The 22,143-nt window shown below is 44.8% G+C and overlaps 1 protein-coding gene across 1 annotated transcript in view; it reads right to left on the reverse strand.

Annotated features, from left to right (window-relative positions):
• The window catches only part of LOC125436290 (neuronal acetylcholine receptor subunit alpha-7-like), a 152,353-nt gene that overhangs the window by 14,821 nt on the left and 115,389 nt on the right, over positions 1-22,143 (reverse strand). Inside the window, 1 exon segment of the mRNA XM_048503169.1 lies at positions 4,901-5,010. Within this exon segment, the coding sequence (XP_048359126.1) occupies positions 4,901-5,010 (110 nt within the window).

The raw sequence follows: 22,143 nt of genomic DNA on the forward strand, positions 1-22,143 counted from the left end.
ATTGTAAGCCCCTTTGAGTCTCCTGCAGGAGAGAAAGGTGGGATATAAATCCAAACTCTTCTTCTTCTTCATTTTCCTAGCATCTAAGGACTTGGAAAACACCAGGGGTGCGGGGAGAACCAAACAATTTCAGATTCAGGTCTTTTAACCTGAAAATTTTCGGTAAAAGTCAAACAAAGCCTATGGGTATCAGTTTCATTTGGCTTTATCGATTCTGAAATGTACCAATTGTTTTTTTGGGTGTGCTCATCTCTGCTCACCACCTCCCGAGGAAGCCTGCTCCACTGAGGAACCGCTCTGTCAGTCAGCTCTTCTGATTGTTTAGCTCTGATCCGACCTTCTGGGGCAGCAGAAAACAACTCCACACCATCCTCTAGAACAGGGGTCTGCCATCTGTGGCTCTCCAGATGTTCATGGACTACAATTCCCAATTGGCCATGCTGGCAGGGGCTGATGGGAATTGTAGTTTATGAACATCTGGAGAGCCACAGGTTGCAGACACCTGCTCTAGAAGACAGACCTTCAAATACGTGAAGATGGCTATCGAATCACTTCTCAGTCATCTCTTCTCCAGCCTGAACAATGACGAACATATTATTGCAGATGATATGTGAGTTGGTAGACACACAACTCCCTCCGCCCCTCTGTTTTCGCTTAAGGTGTCCTTCAAGAATTAAAAGTTGTGTGATGGTTTTAATTTCTCAATAATTGTACAACCGAATTTGATGAGAGAACTGCCGAAATTCTATAACTGCAAAAATATCCAAATTGCTCAACAAGAGGGCTGGGGAACATTTTACATTTCAGGGAGCCCTTCTATTTAGCCTACAAGAACTGACATTAGCGCAGCCTGACACTGGTGCCATTTTAAAGCTGCAAACCCGCTCAGCATTTTACTGAGGATGCTGACTAAACAAAGACGGAGACATCTGCTTCTTCATCCACCCTTTCCTTTGTTTTTCAAACATCGAGACTGATGAAGGGTTCTAGAGAACCTGAAAGCCTGCACTTTGTTTGACCCTCATGAAAGATGTCGCACGGCTGTTCGGCGGACATTTTAATCGGGAACAGTGCCGCTACCTGCAAGCTCTTTCTCAATCACCCCAAAATAAAAATAAATAAAAGCGCCTGTCATCCTCAGTGGAGGCCGTTCTTAATGAATAACTGCTCTGGCTGTACCTATTTCTAAGCAGCCTCTCCTGGGACTCAGTCATTTCAATTCTTCTCTGTACATAGTAGAGTAAGCGGCTCAGAATACTGACTCTCACCAAAGGTGGATTATCTGAAGGCAGATGGGGCGTATAAAGAACGTACACTTACCAAAAGGTAGAACAATTTACCAGGTGACTTATGGTCCATACTGTCCTATTCAGGGAAGAGGAAATCTGCTCCTCATTCCTGCACTAATCTGATACTCAGGAAAATGGCACAACTGCAATACTATCGTCGCCGCTTAGCACATTAGATGCACACCAAAATAGAGCCCTGGAGTCTGCTCTAATTGTTTACATCATTTATATCCCACCATTCTTCCCAATGAGGACCCCAGGCAGCTCACAATGTTCTCCTCTCCTCCTTTTCATCCTCATAACGGCACTACTGTGAGGTAAGTTGGGCTGAGGCAATGTGGCTGGCGCAAGGTCACTGAGTGAGCTTCCGTGGCATTGTGGGGACTCAAACCTGGGTTTCCTAGATTGTAGTCCCTCGCACTTTCGCACACACTGAATAATGCGCTTCAATTCACTTCCAGTTCACTCTGTAACTCAATTTTACTAGGTGAAGTGGTAAAACCACTTGCAAACAATTACTAAAGTGTTTTGAGAGTGGACTGAAAGTGCATGATGACACGCTGGCTCTCCTATGCCAATTATACACAAGGCGTTTGCTGCGTGGTGGTGATGAATGTCCACCATAGCAAGATTTTTCATATGGATATATTTCCTCTAGCCCCACTTTCACTTTCCACTCTCTCCATGGTAAGCAAATCCACTTAAAGCACGGTTTTAATTTTGCTTCACTGCCAGAGCAGGACAGATTTGCCAGTGGGCACACCTGGACCTCTTCCCTCCACCTGCAGCCAGCCTGCCTAGTCTTGCCCCTCCACTCCCTTGTGCTGCTTTCATCATTTCCCCCTTGCCCTGCTTCCTGTTGCTGACCCCCTCCGCTTCTTACCCTGCTGTATCATTTCTATTGCTCATGGCCTTCCCACTGCTGCATATCTTTATATCTTTAGATTTTAAAAAATTAAACAACCATATCAACAGATCGATAAATCGATACGAACACTATAAAAAAGTAAGAATAATTAGACTAGTTAATCAATCCAAACACTCAATCCGCCTCTACATTTGATCAGCAAACTGGGACGTCTCCAGCATTGTAGTTTTACACACAAGCAATCAGTGATTCCAGGCCATGTCGGGAAAAGCCCATCAGTCTTGATGTTTGGGTTCACCGCACATCAAGAGACAGACAAACATGAACTGGGAAGTTTAGCAAATGTTGTCCTTTCTCATTTTGCAGTTTGCACACTGCCATTACTCCCCCCCCCACCCCGCCCACCATAAAAGATAGTGTTCAGGCACAGTATTCAGAGACTGTATTCAAGATTTTTTCTTTAATAGTTCACCTTTTTTAATGTAGATCTATCACCCGATGGATAAATCAATCAAAATATGTCGAGATTAAAGATAGAAATTAAAGATTGTATTAAAAAAAATGAAGAACACATTCACGATTGAGAATCCACAAAACATCACCCGCTCCCCAGACCGCAAGCAAAAAGCCAGCTGATGGGTAATACCTGCCCTGCTGCAAACAGGGTGCATAATAACGTCAAACATGCCCTAAGACAAAGACTCCCTGGCCAGTTCTCTTTAAACTCACGGGAACTTTGCCATGTGTAATTGACTCTGCTCCTACACCTTGCTCATTTCAGGAAATCCAAAGCTAGAGCATCCTTGATAAATGGGCATCTGATTGAAATTCTCCAGTAACTAAGAGCCACAAGTAGGTTCTTTTACTGGGTCACAAAGTTGCTAACCTCCAGGTGGAGCCTGGAGATTGTCCAGAATTTAGAAGAAGAAGAGTTTGGATTTAAACTCCACCTTTCTCCCCTGTAAGGAGACTCAAGGTGGTTTACAAGCTCCTTTCCCTTCCTCTCCCCACCACAGACACCTTGTGAGGGAGGTGGGGCTCAGAAAGTTCCAAAGAACTGTGACTAGCCCAAGGTCACCCAGCAGGAAGGTAGGAGTGCAAAAGCACATCTGGTTCACCAGATAAGCCTCTGCCACTCAGATGGAGGAGTGGGGAATCAAACCCAGTTCTCCAGATTAGAATCCACCTGCTCTTAACCACGACACCACCAGAGATCAGTTCCTTGGCTGTGTTAGAGGGTGGACGCTACAACATTATGTCCCTCTGAGGTCCTGCCCCTCCCCCAACCACACATTTCCCAGGCTCCACCCCCAAATTTCCAAGAGTTTCCCAACCCTGAGTCAGCAACTGTAAGCTTCTCCTAATGTTCAACTGAAACCTTCCATGATCTAACTCAGGGGTCTGCAACCTGCGGCTCTCCAGATGTTCATGGACTACAAATCCCAATTGGCCATGCTGATGGCCATGCTGGCAGGAGCTGATGGGAATTGTAGTCCATGAACATCTGGAGAGCCTCAGGTTGCAGACTCCTGATCTAACTAACTCCAGTCCACTGGAGCAAGTCTTCTCCTTTGGAGCAGCAGAGTCAAGCCTTTACATGCTCCAAGTCATGGTCTGAATTCCTCCTTTGCTCTTCTACAGCCTATACCTTAGGAGGGTATCACAGTTCTTTAACTCTGCAAACGCCCCCCCCCCCCCAACAAGCCTGTATCTTAAAAATCAGAAATTTAGGGAAAATACCTTTTTGAGGGGGTTGAAAATATAGCCATAAACTGGACATAATTCTGCCCCAGTTTTAAACAGTCAGTAATTTGTTTTTTTTTTAATTTATTTTCTTTTTAAGAATTGGAAATGATTATATTATACTCTTTAGGAGAGCATGACTTTGTGTGGAAGACCTGGGTGCCAATTTAAACAGCACTCCAGTAAGTCTCTTCCTCAGAAATGGCATGCACTGATTATTTTTATGGACATCTAAAGTGTTCTATCAAGTTGGCTAGTGATTGGGTTTTTTCCCCTTTTTCCTTGTTTTTGTTTATAGACAATTGATCTCAGTCATAGAAAGTTTTACAATTGCAATCTGTAATCTGGTAGCGAAACACTGTATTGTAATTCTTTTGACCACTGAGGAAGACCAGTTGGCCGAAACACGTCTGTTTTTAACTGTCAAAAAAGTGTCCCATAAGACCCTCCTGTATATTATAAGTGTGATATTGTTTGCATAAGGTAGGCTATTATGGCCCTTTTACAAGTGTAGATTATTTTAATTTGTAATAAATACATATGTGTTTTTGGTACTTAGCAGTGTTATATTTAATGACCCATTAAACAATGTCTTGACCTTTTAGATACGTTGTGCAGATGGGGCGATACTGGAATCTTAGCCGTTGCATACAATCCTGGAATCATTGTGTAGTGCTAGAGCAGACCTCTTCCCCATAATGAATGCAGAGCACTGGCTATATATAGTGACCTGCCTAGCGTTTGCCAAAAGAATTACGGACTTTTCAAGTCCCAGTCAGGCAGTGGAAAAGGTTTATTGAACTCCTGCTGGGCTACATTCAGCTCGCTAGGTCATATCGTACATTCTGGGCCTTAAGCAAATGTGAAAAGTGCCTACGCATTTGGCAAAGACCTGGGATACGCTCTTTCAAATGCCTTCCTCCACCGATCTCTTCCTGAACGATGCAATATACAAACAATCACAGCTGCACAGATGTTCAAGATGTCTTTGTCCCCTTACCCATCGTGGCATCTTGCCTGCTTGAGGGTCGTGATGATGAAACTGGAGCACCAAAACCGTCACCACCACCGATAAGCCAACAATCACCATGATGCTTGCAAAATACTGAGCTGCAGATGAAAAAGAAATACAGTCAAGGGTTACTTATTGTTTGGGGACACCCGAAATAATTGGTTTAGCTTTTTACTGCTCTCTTGCTGTAAAACAGACAAAAAGACACAAGAAAAAAAATAACGCGTTCTGCCTTACAACACTATATCCATAAAACATTTGTACAATATCCGTGCCCGAACATCTTCTCATCCTCTGCATCTAAGTATTATTGATGCAGCATCCTCTAATTGGGTTGCACTACAGCACAGCACATTACAAAAGACGCAGAATAGGCAATGCATCACTCGCTAGTTGCCATGTGCGTTCTTGCGTTAGCTGACCAATCGTCATGGCAGAGGAAGAGCGCACCTGCAGCAGGAGATGTTTTGATCGCCTGGTAGAACAGAGAGTCCAGCGTTTCCACTTAAAACTGATATGCCTGTTCAACCTGGAAACTGGCTATTCTGAAAAACATCTCAGGAGACCTGTGCACTTTGCTTTCATTCTCTCATGGCTGTGTAGGTTTAGGGTTGCCAACTCCAGACAAGGAAATTCCTGGAAGTTGGGGAGTGACATCTGGAGAGTTCAGGAAGGGGCGGGAGCTTTGCAAGGATGTGATGTCATACAGTCCACCTTCCAAAGCTCCCATTTTCTCTCTTTTAAAAAATATTAAATGATTTTTATTTTACCAACAAAAAAATTACAGGAAAGGAAGAAAAATTAAAGAATGAATGAAAAATAGGTCAACGTAAACAAACATAACAATAATAATGGTAACAAAAGAACGGAAAAAGTAAAAAAAGAAAGCTACCATTTTCTCCAGGGGAACTGATCTCTGGTGTTTTTAGATAGCTGCTAACAGGACAAAGCAGATTAAACACAGAGGCGTAGTTCCAAGGGTGCAGGGGGGCCCTGATGCACCGGGCACGCACCCCTGTGGGGGTGTGGCGAGGGTGTTCTGGGGGTGTGGAGAGGGTGTTCTGGGGGTGTGGGGAGGGTGTTCTGGGGGTGTTCTTCCCTCTCCTTAGGGACCCATGGAAACTATGTTCCTATGAAGAGAATGGCAGCAAACACTGAATGCTTCAGTACCTCCCCCAAACTACAATTTCCAAGATCCTTGGCTAGAAAGCATAAGATGTATAAAACTAAGTTTTATGCTATAGTAAACTGCAAAACCTTTCATATTTGGAAACAGCATTGTCCTAGGTACTGTATACACAGTCCTACTTGACTGGCCCACTTTCCACTTCCCTGAATAACTGAAAACGTGGCAAACAGTAAAAGTGGACGTGTGTTTTGAGAAATGGAAGATTTGCATCTAACAATAAAGCAGCAGGCAAATCACTCCAGCTCTGCTATCAACATCCCGCTATAATTCATTGCTCAGCTACACCAAGGAATTGTGAAATATGTCAGAAAATATCATTTGGATGGAGCTACCTGGATGAAAACCAGGGATGTACAGGGGGGATGAAAGACACTGGTTTTTTTTTAAAAAAAAAAAACAACAACTGATCCCTGCCAAATCTTTAAGATTCTTCCACAATGTGATTTCCCAAAAATAGAGTTTAAAGGTTTAAAAGCAGGCAGTATGAGGGCACACAAAAAGGAAGTTAAAGTTGAAGCCGCACAGGATGGAAAAAATTTAGAGGGCCCCTAGACCAGGGGTAGGGAACCTGCGGCTCTCCAGATGTTCAGGAACTACAATTCCCATCAGCCCCTACCAGCATGGCCAATTGGCCATGCTGGTAGGGGCTGATGGGAATTGTAGTTCCTGAACATCTGGAGAGCCGCAGGTTCCCTACCCCTGCCCTAGACCATACTGACTGAAGAGAATCACCACATTCAGAGGCAAAATACAGTTCCAGGATTTATTTTATTTATTATCACATTTATATACCGCCCCATCCCCTGAGGGCTCTGGGCGGTGAACAACAAAATAATGTTACATAAACAATAAGGACAATAGATAATTAATATAAATATATAGCATCATTAAAACATAAAATTACAGCGTTCCACTTGGCGTCCAGTATTAAATTATCAATAAAAAAAACCCCTCCCAGAGAGGGGGATGCAACATTTGGAGGAGGTCTTGGCCTCTGTGCCCTGTTTTCTGGCCCTCCAGAGAAAATGGTTGAACTTTACGTGAGCCCAGAGGCGTAGCAAGGGGGGGAAGCACCTGGTTCACTGGTGCATCCTCCGCCCCTGGAACACCCCCATCCCACCCCGGAAAGTCCCCGCCATGCCCCAGCCATGCCCCCACAAGGGCACGCGCCCAGTGTGTCGTGCCTCCCCTCGCCCCTTGGAGCTACGCCTCCGTGTGAGCCAGAATGCCAGACTAGGTGAACCACTGGTCTGATCCACTAGGGTTCTTTCTATGTTCTTATTTTAAAAAGTGTTGCACTTACCTGTAACTATTGTTAATCTACTGGTCATCTGCACAGGCACACTTTGCAACTGAGCTACAAAGAATTCTGACAAGCTTTCCAGAAAGATCTGTGGTGCTGAATCCCCTGCCCATCCCCTGTCCAGGCACGGTTGGCCATTCCCACCTGAACAATCATGATAAGGAGGAGGAGAGCGCTCATTCCTCAGTTCTCCTACAGCTGCAGAAGCGGATGCATTTATTATGGCATAAAACAAAGGTCCCCTACCAGGGAAGACTAATTAAAGGAGTCATATAGATAGCAGTCCACCATGGGGAAGGAGGGAAGGATGTGTGCCTGCACGGATCACTAGATGAACACCAGTTACAGGTAAGAAGAAGAGGAAGAAGAGGAGTTTAGATTTATATTCCCCCTTTCTCTCCTGCAGGAGACTCAAAGGGGCTGACAATCTCCTTACCCTTCCCCCCTCACAACAAACACCCTGTGAGGTGGGTGGGGCTGAAAGAGCTCCAAGAAGCTGTGACTAGCCCAAGGTCACCCAGCTGGCATGTGTGGGAGTGTACAGGCTAATCTGAATTCCCCAGATAAGCCTCCACAGCTCAGGTGGCAGAGCGGGGAATCAAACCCGGCTCCTCCAGATTAGATACACGAGCTCTTAACCTCCTACGCCACTGCTGCTCCTGAGTAAGAGTAAAATGGTTTTTCACCTGTGTGGTCTTTATGTGCAGCACCACATTGGGAGAACAGCAAGCACCTCTACCTTCAGAGCTAAGTGTCAGACTGATTATCTGAATAATGACTATCTGCCTTATTTTTGTCACCCACATCCATGTAGTAATGTTTAACAAATGTGGATGGATTTGACCACATCACAGCCTTGAAGATCTCCATAAGATCAGCTCTGGCTGAGAAAGCAACTGATGAAGATTGTGCTCTTGTGGAGTGGGCATGAACTGGGCCTGGGTACTCCACACATGGTGAAGCATACACCAGTCGAACATCGAAACCCATCAGGATAACGTTTGTGCGGAAACACATTTCCTTTTTCCAGATTAGAATACAACCAGTGGTGGGATCCAAACATTTTAGTAACAGGTTCCCATGGTGGTGGGATTCAAACTGTATTAATGCCAGCATGGGGCTGGGTGGGGCACCATCGGCCCAGTGGCCGGGCATTCCAGGGGTGTGGCATTCCTGGGCGGGGCTGTGGCAAGGACACAGCCACTGCGCCGGTCCTTGGGCGGGAAACGAATGTACGCAGGCGCAGGCTGCCACGCACGCCGGTGCACCTCCTCCGAGACTGCTTCAAGTTCTGCGCGCTACTGCTGAGAGTAACTAAGGCAAAAATCACGTGGCAAAATCACCAATTAGTAACCCCCTCTCGGCACACACAAATAATTAGTAACCTACTCTTGGGAACCTGTGAGAACCTGCTAGATCCCACCTCTGAATACAACTGCTCTTAATCACTACACCACAGTGGGCCCCCCCCCCCCCCCATCCCTAGAGGGAGGCATTGGTAAATAGATATCAAAACTCTACACATCAAAGGAAACCCCTGCAGGTAAATTGGCTGGCAAAGACCACCAATGACCCTATCAGTCTGCGAGGGATCGAGAGTGGACTGTAGTTTAAAGGACCAGTTTTGAAGAGGCCTCATCCAAAGCCTAGCATGGCTCACAACTGTGGTAGTGGAGGCAAAGAAACCTAACAGCTTTTGAATGTGTACAGTTGACCGTTGTATGTGGCACGGACAAGAGTCTATGAACTCAGATTTTGGGCTAAGTCAAAGACTGGATTTGTCATAATTTTCAAGCAAACCCCGTCTCTGCACTGAGTCCAGGATGAGGGCAAACTGAGACTGTAAAGAGCTCTCATCAGAGGCCACAGTCAGTCAGCTGTTTAGTTCAGGGAATATTGTACCATTGTGCAGCGCCAGGTCAGAAATAACTTCTGCAACACATTCTGTAAAAATCCTGACTGCAGTGGCCCGATTGCAGTGAACTGATAGAGCGGCTGCAAAACAAGCTGGAGCATTTCCTCCCGGTCTTTACTGGATTCCTTCACAAAACTGGCAGCCACGCGAATGGAAAAACCAGGATTAAACAGACCAGGATTATAAGGAACCGGTTCTATGCAGGTATAATTATGTCATGCAGAAACGGCCCCAGTTGAGAGAGTGACAATCATAAAAATGCCTGGAATCCGCTACTCCAGCAGCCCGATCCTGCACCGACCATGAAGGCAAGAGGGATATGGGTCTCTTCTTCGCAGGTTCACAGTGACAGCTAGAGCTTTGGTTGTCCCTCCATCTGTCAGATAGTCTATCCCCACATGCGGCCTGAGATGCTTCTGGAAACCAGGTCTCCTATACATCGTAGAATTGTGGGGGCAGCAGCACCTCAATAACCTCATCTCTAGAGATTGGAGATGGGGGAGCAGCGGAAGAAGAACTGAGGGTTGAGTGCTCTCCCCCCTTCCTATCAAGTGATCATTCAGGCAGGAAAGACTGACTCCATCCAAAAAGAAAGGTGAGAAGGCACTCAGCACTGCAGATCTGTCCAGGAAGCTTGTCATAATTATGCATAGCAGGCCTGCACATCAGGGATGGAGCGAGAAGGAAAAGCGCCCGGTGCACTGGTGCGTCCTCTGCCCCTGCCAAGCCCCCGTCCACCTCTGCCCCACCCCGGAACGCCATCACCACCCTCCACAGGGGCACACGCCCAGTGCTTCATGCCCCCTGTCTCCTTGGAGCTACGCCTCTGCTGCACATGCACAGCCCCAATGTGGGACTGGACACAAAGACCACGCAGATGAAGAAGAGGTTACCTGGCTGAGAAATCTTGAGAAGCAGTGCACAACATACTGCTTTCTGTATAGTTTGCAGGTATTTCTGTTACAAAATAGGCCCAATGTTCCTTCTGATTCCCTGACTTGATCTCTAGAAACTATAATTCTATTTCTTGTCCTGTTCTGGTTCAAGCTTCAAGGGTTTTAGGTTGAATCACACAACCCATGATATATGGTGGGAGGAAAAAAATGCAAGTGATACCATTCTCCCTACTGAGAACTAGTAAACAATAACCTTTATGAGAACAAGCTATGAATCTTTCTAATCTCACCCTCAGCCTGACATCTCTCGGGAGCTGAAGGCAAACCACTGAGCCTTTGTCTGTAATAATAACTAAAGCCTTCTTTACTGATGATCTGTGGGGAACCCTTGGCGAAAGCAGCACTAGATTAAAAACCTAAGTATTTCATCTCTGTGTGAGTCTGTATACTATTTCTATTTTTCATTATGTGTTACGTGGAGTATGTGGCACTGATTTTGATTGAGACGTAGCAAAATCTCATTACCTGGAATCAATAGAGATGAAAAAGAATTGCTCACTTTTGTTGGTTCAGTTTGAAACCCGTTGTGTGGAACTAGGTCTTTTAATCTGCAGATCAGACCACTGACCACAAAAACATATTCAACACTGTTGAAATTTGAGAACAGAACAGATGTTTATTAAAATGTCTAAATTCTTTGTCCGTGAAGGTGAAATTAGATTATTTATTGTATATCTGGCCCCTTCCGCACACGCAAAATAATGCATTTTCAAACCACTTTCACAACTGTTTGCAAGTGGATTTTGCTATTCCACACAGCTTCAAAGAGCACTGAAAGCAGTTTGAAAGTGCATTATTCCGCATGTGCGGAATGAGCCTCTGTGTTTTTAAAAAACACGCCTTCACTGATATTTTTTGTGACAGAATAGTTCCAGGCTAAACTTCCGTATGTGTGGTAATGGCCAATTTTATTTGCTTTTCATCAGGGTTCAGGTCAAGTCTCCCTGAAGAATTTATATTTTATAATGAAGAAAACAATGACAGATAAGTAGACAATTTTAGAACAAGGTTATGCAATCTCTCTTGTACATAAATAATGCTTCTGTAGCAAAAACCATCAACATTTATTTATATAATTCAACCTACTTATCATTGTAATTTCCCCTCGTATGAAAAAATACAGGGATTTTGATGAAAAACGAATGTCCTCACCAAAAAATTGCCTGTAATCTGTGACTGCTGATGAAAAGAATAAGGTCATATTGATTTATTCAAAACTTTTGGTGCCTGCTTGGAAAATAAAATTCACCCAGTATCAAAAGCAGCAACAAACTGGTTTTCAGGGAAATGGCACGTCACTCCAGTTGAGCCTTTGAGTGTTCCTCACCTGAAAGGAGCAATTTTGTAGGAAGTTTTTCCTCAGTTCTCACCTCTTCAAGTACTTGGGACCTTAAATTTGACAGGTGAACTAAAAGGGCTTGAAATAGGCCCACTAGTTCTAAGAAAACCTAGGATCAGAACATCTGTTTGAGGCATGAGCTTTTAGAAGTAGTCTTCCCCTGCCACGTTTTTAAAATAAATTTCCCCTTTTCTATTTTTCCAGTTCTTTTACTTTATTTTACAAATATATTAATGTTATGTTTGGCTATGTTTACTTGCTTTTTTATTCTTTCAATCTTTCTTCCTTTTTTGTAAATGTTGTAAAATTAAAAAAAATTAAAAGCAGTTACAAACTGAACTGAATTGGTGTAAAGTAATTAAGAAGAATGGCATGAAAACGTCCATTCTGAGTGGAGACTCAATCAGAAACAGAAATAAAGATGCTGAAATAAAGGAATGAACTTTTTTTAAAAAAAATCCACTGAATTCCAAAGGAGAGGTTAACATTCTTTCTTCTAGTTCAGAGGTTTGCAACTTGCGGCTCTCCAGATGTTCATGGACTACAAATCCCATCAGCCCCTGCCAGCATGGCCAATTGGCCATGGTGGCAGGGGCTGATGGAAATTGTAGTCCATGAACATCTGGAGAGCCGCAGGTTGCAGACCCCATCTAGTTTGTCATATGGAGGAAAACCAAAATAGAAGAAAATGCCAGCCCATCTAACACATCTGGAAATGTGAAAAAAGTTGCAGGGTTCAGAATGGAACAAATTTCTATTAATACTTCAGGTAAAGGAATCTAATTAAAAATGGCTTAAAATCAATGGCTAAAAATAACAGCTGTTAAAAAACTAAGTGCGAAATAAAATATTTTACTTGGAAAAATGAATACCTAAATTTGGATTTTTAAAGAACATGGGGAGTGATAAAGCAGGCCTCCTCAAATAACAAATAACCCCTCCAGAAAGAATAAAAAGTATAGATTCATGCATCCGTTGGAATCACTAAAGACTCCCAGCATTTTCCTTCAAGAACAAACATCTTTGTGTTATGGCCAGATGCATTTCTCCCTATTCTCTGCAGCAGAATTCCCAGCACAGTTCTGATAGATTATATTTTCATTTCCGTTGAGTCCTAAATGGTTGTTTAGCATTGATTTGCGCAGTTAAATCCTTTGAGATGGCTGTGTTTCATTATGAGCAAAAGCCGCTCTAGTCTGTGTAATGAGTCTTTAAAAGTTGTGAATAATAGACAAAGCTATGAATACCAAATTATAGAGTGGGTGATAACGGACCATTATGAAGATTTCCTAAATTTGGTTTTATCACACATAACGTTGCAATCTGTTAACAATTTGTCAGCAACGTAAGATTTTGTTGCCTTTTTTTGCGTTTCTTAGTTCATTAATTGATTAATTGAGCTTCACTCAGAACACTGCCATTATGGATTTCCCTGCAGTATAGACCAGGGGTAGGGAACCTGCGGCTCGAGAGCCGCATGCGGCTCTTCTGCCCTTGCACTGTGGCTCCATGAGCCGAGCCGCCGGCCCCATCCTTGCCCACCCTGCAGGCAGCAGGGCGGGCGCACCAACTGCCCACAGGTGAGCCGCACTGTGGGCTTCCCCTCTCGCTCGCCCCGTTGGAGCGGGGCGGGCGCTTTCCCGGCGGTCGGCGAGGCCGAGCCGCCGACTTCATCCTTGCCCGCCCTGTAGGCAGAAGGGCGGGCACATCCATGCGCTTCTCAGAATGAGCAAAGTAAAAGGTTAAAAAAACCCCTATATATATAGTGTTATCTTTATTTTAAATGTCAAAGTGTTTTCTTTTCCCATGGAAAATGCTCCAAGTGTTTTCTTTTCCCATGGAAAATGGTTCCAAATGGCTCTTTGAGTGTTAAAGGTTCCCTACCCCTGGTATAGACGAATAGGCAGGAAAGAACTCCTACATTTCTACAGATACAGGAAAAAAAATAGCCAACAGAAGTAGATAGGCACTAGGACCACAGTGGAGAATTCTAAAGCAAAGACGGTCCAGCACGTGGTGGATAAAGTTACAATTCTACTTAGATCTTTCAGTGGAAAGGAACATAGCATGGTTTCACATCCTCACAGCATTGCCCAGTACCAAAGTGGAGCAGTTAATCAACTTCTGGTGCAGTTGAGCATATATGGCTGGGCGAGCAGCATTGCCAATCATGCTGTATCAACCAGGAGACAAATTAAAATGTCTGTTTTCCCGCACAGTGAAAATGCATGCAACTCAATCAGACGGCATAAACTCAGGGTGATTAATCCTAAAACAGAGTTTTGTGCTTCTAAAAGAGCAGCAGTGGTGTAGGAGGTTAAGAGCTCGTGTATCTAATCTGGAGGAACCGGGTTTGATTCCCAGCTCTGCCGCCTGAGCACAATGGAGTGCTTTATCTGGGGAATTCCAGATTAGCTCTGTGCACTCCCCACACACCAGCTGGGTGACCTTGGGCTAGTCACAGCTTCTCGGAGCTCTCTCAGCCCCACCCACCTCACAGGGTGTTTGTTGTGAGGGGGGAAGGGCAAGGAGATTGTAAGCCCATTTGAGTCTCCTGCAGGAGAGAAAGGGGGGATATAAATCCAAACTCCTCCTCCTCCTCCTCCTCCTCCTCCTCCTCCTCCTCCTCCTCCTCCTCTTCTTCTTCTTCTTCTTCTTCTTCTTCTTCTTCTTCTTCTTCTTCTTCTTCTTCTTCTTCATCCATTGGCTTCTGGGAGATCTGGCATGATGTTCTGGTTAAGGTATCAGACTAGGACTTGGGAAACCCAGGTTCAAAAACCCACTCGCCCTATGGAAGCTTCCTAGCTGATCTTGGGCTAGTCACACGCTCTCAGCCCTGACCCTGGCTAGTATTTTTTATGAGGGACCTCCAAGGAATACCGGGGTCATGACGTGAAAGCAAGTGAAGGCAAACCACCTCCGGTCTCTCGTCCTGAAAACTGCAGCAGGGGCTGCCATAAGTCAGCTGCGACTAGACGGCAAAAAAAAATGACCTTGCACATCCTAAGAGAGGACACTGGAGAGTGGCCATGTACCCCCCCCCCCCCCCCCCCCATCCCAATGTGTTATCTTTAGTAGACTCCCAAATTGGAAAACACTTCATGGGCATATATCTGACAACAGGACCAGAAGGAATAAGGCTTTTTGCTTTCAGATGAAAGCAGTGGCTCGTACAACTGAACATTTGTTTCAAGCAAGTTAACTGCCAGACTTGACAGTCGGCTCATGATTTATAGGTTAGGCCCTCAATCAGACTGCTTGTAAGCGGTTTCTCATTTTTTCCCCCCTCCTTCTCTGCTTCTCCACAGCATGAACTGAAGAGACTGTAAGGGTGATTACGGCCCTCATAAATCTATTTCTCTCATTCTCACTCTGCCTTACACGCATACCAATGCACGTGGGTGCAGGTCACAAGTCTTGGGCTCAAAACAATAGCTGCGAGTCACAAATTAAAAGGGTAGGAAGGGCGAATGCCACAGCTGTGCTACAAGAGGGAAGTGAATGTGATAAACGGCAGGTTCTCAAGCACCATCTTTTGGCTGGTAGACAAATGGCTGGCAGAGGCGAGGAAAGAAAACCAACGTAAAAAGAAAGCGAACAAGATTGTTCATTAGACTTGGATTGAGTTTCGCCAACATGTCAAGGAGCATTACGACCAAATGTCATGCGCAAGGCTTCTGTGGGAACATAAAGATGTAGCTTATTCCCTGACTGGTATCTTAGCAGTAAACACTCAAGGTTTTAATAACAACTAAGAACATAATCAAAGTTACTTGCTTACCCTCCTAATGCCCTCTGTATAGTAGTTACATAGTACAGTCTATTCCTAATGAGACTCCGAGGCCTGCACTTAAAACCATAAACTAATGAAAACAGGCCCTAGACACGGTTTCCCCAGAGCAGCATGCTTTAGATGGAAATACAGAACAGAACATCTTGAGATACAAAACAAAAGAGAAAAAGTTTGCTGAGGAAATTCCCATAGAGATTCAGCAGTTCGTACAGAGAATGTATACAGACACAAGTCTGGCCTTTCCTTGCAGCTCAGTGATGCTGCCATTTTGAGAAAGACATTGTTCTGGCCATTCTCACGAAGGACTCGTCCACGTCACCATGAAAGATTATTTGAAGCATTGTTAAGAGTGGAAACATCAGTGAAAGTAAGGTCCCTTCTGCACAGGCCAAAAAAACACAGGTGTGGGATGCTATAAAACCCATTGTGTGTGTGTGGGGGGGGGGGACTTCACATAGGTCTGGCCCCAAAATGAGTCTAACCAGTGGTGGGATCCAAAAATTTTAGTAACAGGTTCCCATGGTGGTGGGATTCAAACAGTGGTGTAGCGCCAATGGGGTGGGCGGGGCACGACGGGGGCGTGGCCGGGCATTCCGGGGGCGGAGCATTAATAATTTCTCTGTTACTGTAGAAAACTCTTACTGTTAAAAAAAAGTTCCTAATTTCCAGCTGGTATCTTTCTGTCCATAATTTAAACTCATTATAGCAAGTCCTATCGTCTACTGCCAACAGAAACAACTACTTCTCCTCTAAATGACTGCCTGTCAAATACTTAATACTTTCAAATAATTTTGTTTCTAGAAATCAAAAGAGGGATACTTTCCTTAAACAAGGAACTTTACCATATTTCTAAAACATGTTTTTAAAACAGCCCAACAGGGAGAATTATCCTGTTTTCTACCTTTGCTAACCAGCCACATAGGAAACAACAGGACTTCATGATTTTTGGACCTAATGGAATTTCTAACGGAAAAGCAGACCCAATTAGTAACCCCCTCTCGGCACACACAGATAATTAGTAACCCACTCTCGGGAACTGGTGAGAACCTGCTGGATCCCACCTCTGAGTCTACCTCATTTTATTTCCCCCAACCTGGGTTTCTTGAAAATCGCTAAACAAGCGATCCTTTTCACAAATCCCAGGTTGGAGCCACTCCACGCGAACAGGCAGGCAGGAGGCCAGGGGTGGGATTCAGCAGGTTCGCACCACTTTGGCAAAACCGGTTGTTAAAATGGTGCTTGTAAACAAACAGCAGTTAAATTGTTTAAATCCCACCACTGGAACTGGTTATTAAATTATTATTTATTTATTTATTTATTTATTTATTTATTTATTTATTTATTTATTTATTTATTTATTTATACTTTCAACTTTTATACCGCCCTGTCCCCGAGGGGCTCCGGGCGGTGCGATTTTAATCCCACCACTGCAGGAGGCGCTTTATTTTCCCTCCCTCCCTCCCACCCCATCCTCCATGGTTGGGGAGAAGCTGCCCGCCATTGCCCAGCCATTGCAGGGAAGCCCCTTTCCCTTTCAAAAAAAATGTTGTGATTTGCAGCTGTGTAGCTACGCAGGTGCAGCCAGTCACATTGTGGGACGTCGGTATGGCTGTGGAAGTTCATTGCAGCTTGCCTGCGTAGTGATGCACATGTTGCAGGACAATCAAAAGAGAGAGGAGAATCTCTGTGTGAAGGCATGACAGCATGACAGCAACAGATTGTTTCCGTGGCCTCCAATCGCTGCCTGCACAGGACGCATGTGAATGGGGAAACAGGAAAACGGATTCCTTTATCATGGCTGCAACTCATTATATATTTGCTGTGCAGAAGGGGCCTAACTTACATTTGTTATATAAATTGCTAGTCTCTCTGAGTCTTTGAAACACAAGATTGGTGGTACCATTTTGGCCACTTTCAACATATGATCCAACCTGTACCCATAGAGACCTAGCAGAGAGAGAGGCGTCAAGGTTTCTGACCAGTTTCCTTATTGTTCAACAATTAATGCTCACAATACCAACAAAATGTGAAGAGGGTGTCTCATGAAAGAGACTTTTCCAAGTTGTAACCACCCACCTCAGATTTTTTTCTAACTTTCTCTTCTTTCCTTTGTTCAGAGTAGTTGTTGTCAGGACTAGATCACGCAAAAAACAGATTAGAAGAAGAAGAAGGAGGAGGAGGAGGGGGAGGAGGGGGAGGAGGAGGAGGAGGAGGAGGGGGAGGAGTTTGGATTTATATCCCCCCCTTTCTCTCCTGCAGGAGACTCAAAGGGGCTCATAATCTCCTTGCCCTTCCCCCTCACAACAAACACCCTGTGAGGTAGGTGGGGCTGAGAGAGCTCCGAGAAGCTGTGACTAGCCCAAGGTCACCCAGCTGGCATGTGTAGGAGTGCACAGGCTAATCTGAATTCCCCAGATAAGCCTCCACAGCTCAGGCGGCAGAGCTGGGAATCAAACCCGGTTCCTCCAGATTAGATACACGAGCTCTTAACCTCTTACGCCACTGCTGCTCCCGTTATTAGGTGATAAAACTTTTCCTGGACTGTATCTCGTCATACTGCAAGAGTGGGGGTTTAAATGACCAGGTTCAATTTCACAAAAACAAAATTAGATGTCAAGGAGAATAATGCTAGATAGTTTTCCCCTCAATATTTTAGTCTGGCATAAGCAGAGATTTTTTTTTCTCCCCAGGGAAAGTATTTAACCATTTGATTTCCTCATCTAGTCCAGCATCTTGTCTCACACAGCAGCCAACCAGTTACTCTGGGGAGCCCAGCCGGCATAGAAGCTTAAGTCTTTTTCCAACATTGCCTCCTGCCTGGGTAGGCTGAATATTCAATATCAGTACTCGCAGAGGAAAAATTTGGAGAGCAAATTCATGTCAGCTCTAAAATAAATATTACTTTTTCACTCAGCACCTTCCGCTCTGATTTGATATTCGTTTCACTGTTCGGCACAGAGAAAAGTCTTCATGGGGGGGGGGGGGGAAATAGCATACCGCTTATTTTCCAAAATGAGTCATGAGAGAGTGTTTCAGAGCAAGGGCTCTAATTGAGAGGCTGCCTCGTCAGCACCCCCTTGGAGAAAGGACTGCCCGGCACACATTTAGCATGCAGGATGCGCTTCGATCCACATCTTGTAAAATGTAACATTTGCATTGGCTCTGAGGGCATTTACAGAATGCGCTTGTTTCACAGACAGGCCCAGCCCATCAGGCGGCATGGCAGACATATTTAACTAACAAATGCTAATCCTACAACTGCTGATCCAACAGTGTTTGTGGAACCGTAAGAAGAAGAAGAGTTTGGATTTATAGCCCCCCTTTCTCTCCTGCAGGAGACTCAAATGGGCTTACAATCTCCTTGCCCTTCCCCCCTCACAACAAACACCCTGTGAGGTGGGTGGGGCTGAGAGAGCTCCAAGAAGCTGTGACTAGCCCAAGGTCACCCAGCTGGCGTTTGTGGGAGTGCACAGGCTAATCTGAATTCCCCAGATAAGCCTCCACAGCTCAAGCAGCAGAGCTGGGAATCAAACCCGGTTCCTCCAGATCAGAGTGCACCTGCTCTTAGCCACTACGCCACTGCTGCTCCTGCAGATAAAATAAAGAAATATTTGGCATAGAAAGTCACAAAACAGAACCTGGAGTTCTCTAGTGAGAACAAAGGGAGTTGGGGCTTCTCCTTCCGGTCATACAAATGCGTTAGTATAACTGGCATTAACAAAATTTCCCTAGTAATGGATCACAGGTGTCAAACTCACGGCCCTCCAGATGATATGGACTACAGTTCCCATCATCTCCTGCCAGCATGATGCTGGCAGGGGATGATGGGAACTGTAGTCCATAACATCTGGAGGGCCACGAGTTTGACACCTATGTAATGGATGAATCACATTGTGACACCAAATCAGTAGAACTTTCATTCCTTTCTTTTAAAAACTTGCTCAAAAAGCATGTATCCAAAAACACCTGTATGCTACACATTTATTTCCGCTGTATGCCAGTTTGACTACATCTGCCACCGCAGCCATCCAAAAACTGGGAACTGCAGTTCGCCAAAGTCACTGACAATTATCTCCTGATGATCTCTACCCAGTCCCTCATGGAACTACAACTCCCAGTGTTCCTAATGGAAAGGGAATGGGTTTTGCCATTTCGGATAGCCGATGGAGAAACACTGAATTTTTATACTACAGTCCTAAGCAGAAGAAGAATTGGGGGTTTTCTTACCCTACTTTTCTCTTCCATGAGGAATCTCAAAGCAGTTTACAATTGCCTTCCCCTAACAAGTACCTGACAGAGTTCTGAGAGAACTGTGACAAGGCCAAGATCACCCAGCAAGCTTCATGTGAAGGAGTGGGGTGTCATATCTGGTTCTCCAGATTAGCATCCACCACTTATATTGGAGGAATGGGGAATCAAACCCAGTTCTCCGGTTCAGAGTCCACCACTCTTCACTACTACACCATGCTGGCTCTCAAAGTTATACCCTCCTAAACTATCAGACCTTAGTGGACTTAGAAGGTAATAGCTCTGCTTAGTATTGTGTGTTGATGTTCTCGTGCTTTTAAAAATATGCCTCCCTGCAAGTAGCAAATTAGCATGAGAGGGCTGGGCTAGAACCTCTCTCCCTGATGTTTTCATTTTCTCCTTGTAAGGTTCTTTTTTTAAAAGGCAAAGCATTTTTCAAAAATGATGTGTGTCCTCACTTTTAGCTCATCCACTTCTCAAATATGCTTTTTCAGGTCAGCCAGTTTTGGAGAGAGCTTTACAAATAGTAGTTGGTCTTAGGTCATCCCTGATAATAAAGGACACCAATGCAGTATTGGGGTTTTGAGAGCAATTTGGATCAATATGAGGCATACATTACAGTACTGAAATCTCACATGTAGTTCTGCCAAATTACCTTTGGGATGTCCTCCAGTCATATTTGTTGCTACGACAAGAACTCAGCAGCCTGAGTGAATGACTGGTAATTACATGCCTAAATGGAATGTAAACTCTGGTCCTTCGCGTACCCTCTGAAAGTTAAACAGCAAGGTATGTGCAATGTGCATGGCAAGTGCTTAACAAGGAAAGCAGTGGTATGTGCAGCTTTTTACAGCACCTATCATATGGCCCAATGCTTGTGCAAACAGTCCTCAAAGGCACCAAGTCCTAAGCAGGATTATAAGGGAGGAGACCATGCAAGGGAAGGGAAGAGGAGGGAGGGGGTCCGGCATCTGGACATGGCCCACCCACCCTAGCGGAGGAAGGCGGAGGGGAGGGATGGGGAGGGGAGGAAGGGGAAGGGGTGGCATGCAAGGGAGGGGAGGGAGGGGGAGAGGAGGGAGGGCCCCAGCATCTGAACATGGCCCACCCACACTAGCGGAGGGAGGGGGATGGGAGGGATGGGGAGGGAAGGGAGGGAAGGGGAGGGGAGGGAGGGGATATTTTGGGTGAGTATCCCCAGATTAATTGGCAGTGGAAATATTGCCCATGTTACAGATACCTCTGGGATCTAGTGTATCAGATTAAGTTTACTGATCCAGACAGCAGACAGGAGACTGGTATCTTTAACACTGACCATCTTTATTGTGTCACATACGCTTGGAACTACAACCTATACACAAAGAACTAAAACCAAGAGTGGCCTTGATAGGGGAAGCAGAAACTGGTTTGTGTGGGCTCGCTGAAAGACATACAAATGTGTGTGCATATTTTGTGCTTATAAACAGGCCAGTAATCAATGAAGATGTTTCAGTATTGGCAAAATATGAGCCCTCTTCACAGCTGATAGTGAGCTCACATACAATCTAGTAGGGTTGGTCGATACCCAAAAAATTCGGTAAATTTCGGATTTGGATATTTTGGGGCATATGATGATCTGTATGCCCGAATCTGACTCATAGCCGATTCAGATATGCCCAAAAATTCGGGTAAATCCAAAAAATTCGGGTCCTTTTTTTGTATTTTTGGTGATTATGGTGTCTCCCCTGCCAGTTAAGTATGCACGTTTTGGTCTGCAGGGAGTACAATATTAAGGCTAGTGGCACCAAACTTTCAGAATATCATTCGGAGACTGTCCTGAAGATTCTCCCCAAGGTTGATGAAGGTTGGTTTAGGGGTCCAAAGTTATTGACCCCCAAAGGGTGTGCCCCATCCCCCATAGTTTCCAATGGGAGCAAACAGGAGATGGGGGCTACACCTTTGAAATTCTGGTGCCACTATCTCAAAAAATGCACCCCTGACAGGCAACCCAAGAAATTTCCCCATATTCTGTGCTCTGCAGTGACTTCACTTCATTGCAGCCAATGGAAAATTTCTGGGGGAGAACTGTGGGGTGCACATTTCTCAAGGTAAAGCCACATAACTTTCAGAGCATCTTCAGGAGAGTTTCTTGATGACACCAGCCAGGTTTGGTAAACTTTGCTTCAGGGGCGGTAAGAGATGAACCCTACCCTTTTGGGGGTCCATAACATTCAACCACCAGAAGCAAAGTTTAGCAAACCTGGATTGTATCACCATGAGACTCTCCTGAAGATACCCTGAAAGTTTTGTGGCTTTACCTTGAGAAATGTGCACCCCACAGCCCTCCCATAGAAATTTCCCATTGGCTGCAATGGAGCCACTTCAGAGCACAGAATCTCCCAGTTCTCTAGTCTTCCCACCATAAAACTTGAAAAGGCTTACTGTGTTTCACCACCATTCCTACACATGAAGCCTGCTCAGTCACTGGACACTGTGTAATAGATTTCTC

This window comes from Sphaerodactylus townsendi, linkage group LG07, assembly GCF_021028975.2.
Source record: "Sphaerodactylus townsendi isolate TG3544 linkage group LG07, MPM_Stown_v2.3, whole genome shotgun sequence".
In the NCBI taxonomy this organism is placed as follows: domain Eukaryota; kingdom Metazoa; phylum Chordata; class Lepidosauria; order Squamata; family Sphaerodactylidae; genus Sphaerodactylus; species Sphaerodactylus townsendi.